Consider the following 2,413-nt stretch of genomic DNA (forward strand, 5'->3'; position numbering starts at 1 on the left):
CTCTGATACTGTGACACATTTGAAAAATTTACATAGAATTGTAAAATAATTTTTCTTAAGATTAACAAAGCTTAAATTTTTTTTCTTCTTTTCTGAAAGCTGTATGGCATAGCATAAATGCAGTCTTGGCATGAAAGGTGCAAGATGAAAATGGAGTGCATTTTCTGTTACTGATTAGTCAGCTTCAAACATTAATAGTTTCAGGCTTTGTGGTCAGGCAACATGGATTATGTTGTGTTTATTTTAGAGGCACCAATAAGTTTTGAATTCAGGCTTGAATTCCATCTCTGGTGGGAGTGGTTGGAGGCCCAACCTGATGGAGTAGAATAAAGAGGAGATTGTTAAAATGAGAAGAATCATTCCATTTCAGAAGGAAAAATGAGCCTAGGAAATGTTTATTTTTTTTTGGCCTTAAACTCTAACCACAGTATGTATAATTAAGTTTTTCTGCTGTCATTCATATGAATAAAAGGCTGATAATATATCTTTTTTGTCTTAACAGTTCTCTTCCTCTGTGACACTTGAGCGTGTTCATTTTTTTCCAAAGTGCTTGCAGTAGCCAAGTAGATACTGATTATTGGAAGACTCTTACCAGCTCCTTCAGTAGACCTACTATGTTGTGCTACATTTTCTTTCATGACTGCCTCACACCTTTCTGTACTTGCTAAAGCACCAGCCATTGTTTACTCTATAAAACCACATTTTTTGACTCCTTCTCTGCAAGTCTCTTATATATCAAGGACCTTTTCAATGCTATATTTCAGTTTCAGATCTCTGCTGTCACAGTAAACTGTATGTTCAGAAAGCTACTGCCCAGGAAGTCTACTTATTCATTTGAATTTTTCACCATGCATATGATAAATCATTACTTATGGGCAAAGGTAACATGCTTGTTCAAAAGCCAGAAAGGGGAGGATAGATCACGGCAACAAATAGGCATAATTTTTAATCCTTAGCACTCATCATGTTAGTAGGAATACCTTTATGTTATATTTAGAATTTGGTTGTTTTGATGTTTGAAACTAAATGTTTGCAGTTTGTCTGGCAAACTGCATGCTGAATAGATTGCACTGATTCACATTTCCTTATTTCAATATACCATCTGTGCTTTTGGCTGCTTTTTGCCTGGCTGGAACTCATAAATGAAAGCTACAAAGAATTGTTATGATCAGAAAGAGAAATCTTATATTTCATTTCCCTGAATAATCTTGACTGGTTTGACCTTAAACCAGCAAGGACACAAGGCTGAAGCTGTACCTACAACAGGCTTTATTTTCTCTGGTGAGGAAAGATGTATTAGCAAGGTATATTTTCAGGGAAACTCTAGTATATATAGTCACGGTCATGATTTTCATTGTGTAATCATTTTAATTAAGTTGAATGATAAAAGTTAGTCTTGCATGAGGAATGAATGCACTAGAGAGACAATGAAAGATTGATGACAGCTTGGGGAGCATCATATATTCTACTGGTGGAAATGCAAGTGTGGAGAGCAGCTGAGCCTGGAGAGCAGGTCAGAGATTACCTGCACAGAGTAATGTCCAAGCACAGTTTTGGGGATCTGAAAGGATCAGGATACAATAAGAATATCCAAAAGCACTTTTTGTACTATTTCTGAGGACTTTTTCTTGAATGAATAGCTTCATTACTCAAATAATAAATGCTAATTAATATCTGCATCATTTTTGTAACTGCTAGCTTAGTAAGGTAATTAGTATAATTAGTATACAGCATTGCTTGGTGGCATGATAAATCATGATGCAGTGAATGTTTGCTCTTTACCATTATGATGTATTAGCTAATTTACGCAGGTAAAAGTTAAAAAAAGGTAAGGGGGAAATCAAGAAGGGAAGCCAGCAGTGACAGCTGGGTGGCCTTTTGGTCACTCTTCTTACGTCTGCCACCTGTATTCTCAATTGCTTTGAATTGCTCCACTGATAAATAGCAATTCTTTTTCTCACTGTTGCTAAGTCTCGATCCCTGGTTAAAGCCTGCAAAGAGAGGACAGAGTAGGCTGAAGTAAAAGAATAAAAGGCTGGCAGCTTTTTTCTCTTCAGAGTACCTGTGCAAAGGATGATACTTGTCTGTTTGTTGGGTGCCTTCTTTACTTTCCATTCCTGCAGCTATCATCTACCAGCTACAGTTCAGTGCAAAGACAAAGAATTAACACGGGGTTTTTCCATTATACTCTGTTTTCCAGAACCTATGAGAACACCAAAAACATTGAAGATTGCTGAAATCCAGGCCAGACACATCGCCGTGGATTGGGAATCTCTGGGTTACAACATCACTCGTTGCCATACTTTCAATGTCACTATATGCTACCACTACTTCTGTGGACACAATGAGAGCAAAGCAGACTGCTTGGACATGGACCCCAAAGCACCTCAGCACGTTGTGGATCACTTGCCTC

The 2,413-nt window shown here is 37.5% G+C and overlaps 1 protein-coding gene across 1 annotated transcript in view; it reads left to right on the top strand.

The window, feature by feature from the left end:
• Positions 1–2,200: 2,200 nt before the first annotated feature.
• Positions 2,201–2,413, top strand: part of LOC103809065 (receptor-type tyrosine-protein phosphatase kappa-like) — a gene marked incomplete at its 5' end in the record, with an annotated part of 94,635 nt that continues 94,422 nt past the window's right edge. Inside the window, 2 exon segments of the mRNA XM_009081878.1 lie at positions 2,201–2,410; position 2,413. The exon segment at position 2,413 is cut by the window's right edge and continues 80 nt beyond it. Of these exon segments, the coding sequence (XP_009080126.1) occupies positions 2,201–2,410; position 2,413 (211 nt within the window).

The sequence above is a fragment of the Acanthisitta chloris genome, unplaced genomic scaffold (assembly GCF_000695815.1).
Source record: "Acanthisitta chloris isolate BGI_N310 unplaced genomic scaffold, ASM69581v1 scaffold1269, whole genome shotgun sequence".
Classification (NCBI taxonomy): domain Eukaryota; kingdom Metazoa; phylum Chordata; class Aves; order Passeriformes; family Acanthisittidae; genus Acanthisitta; species Acanthisitta chloris.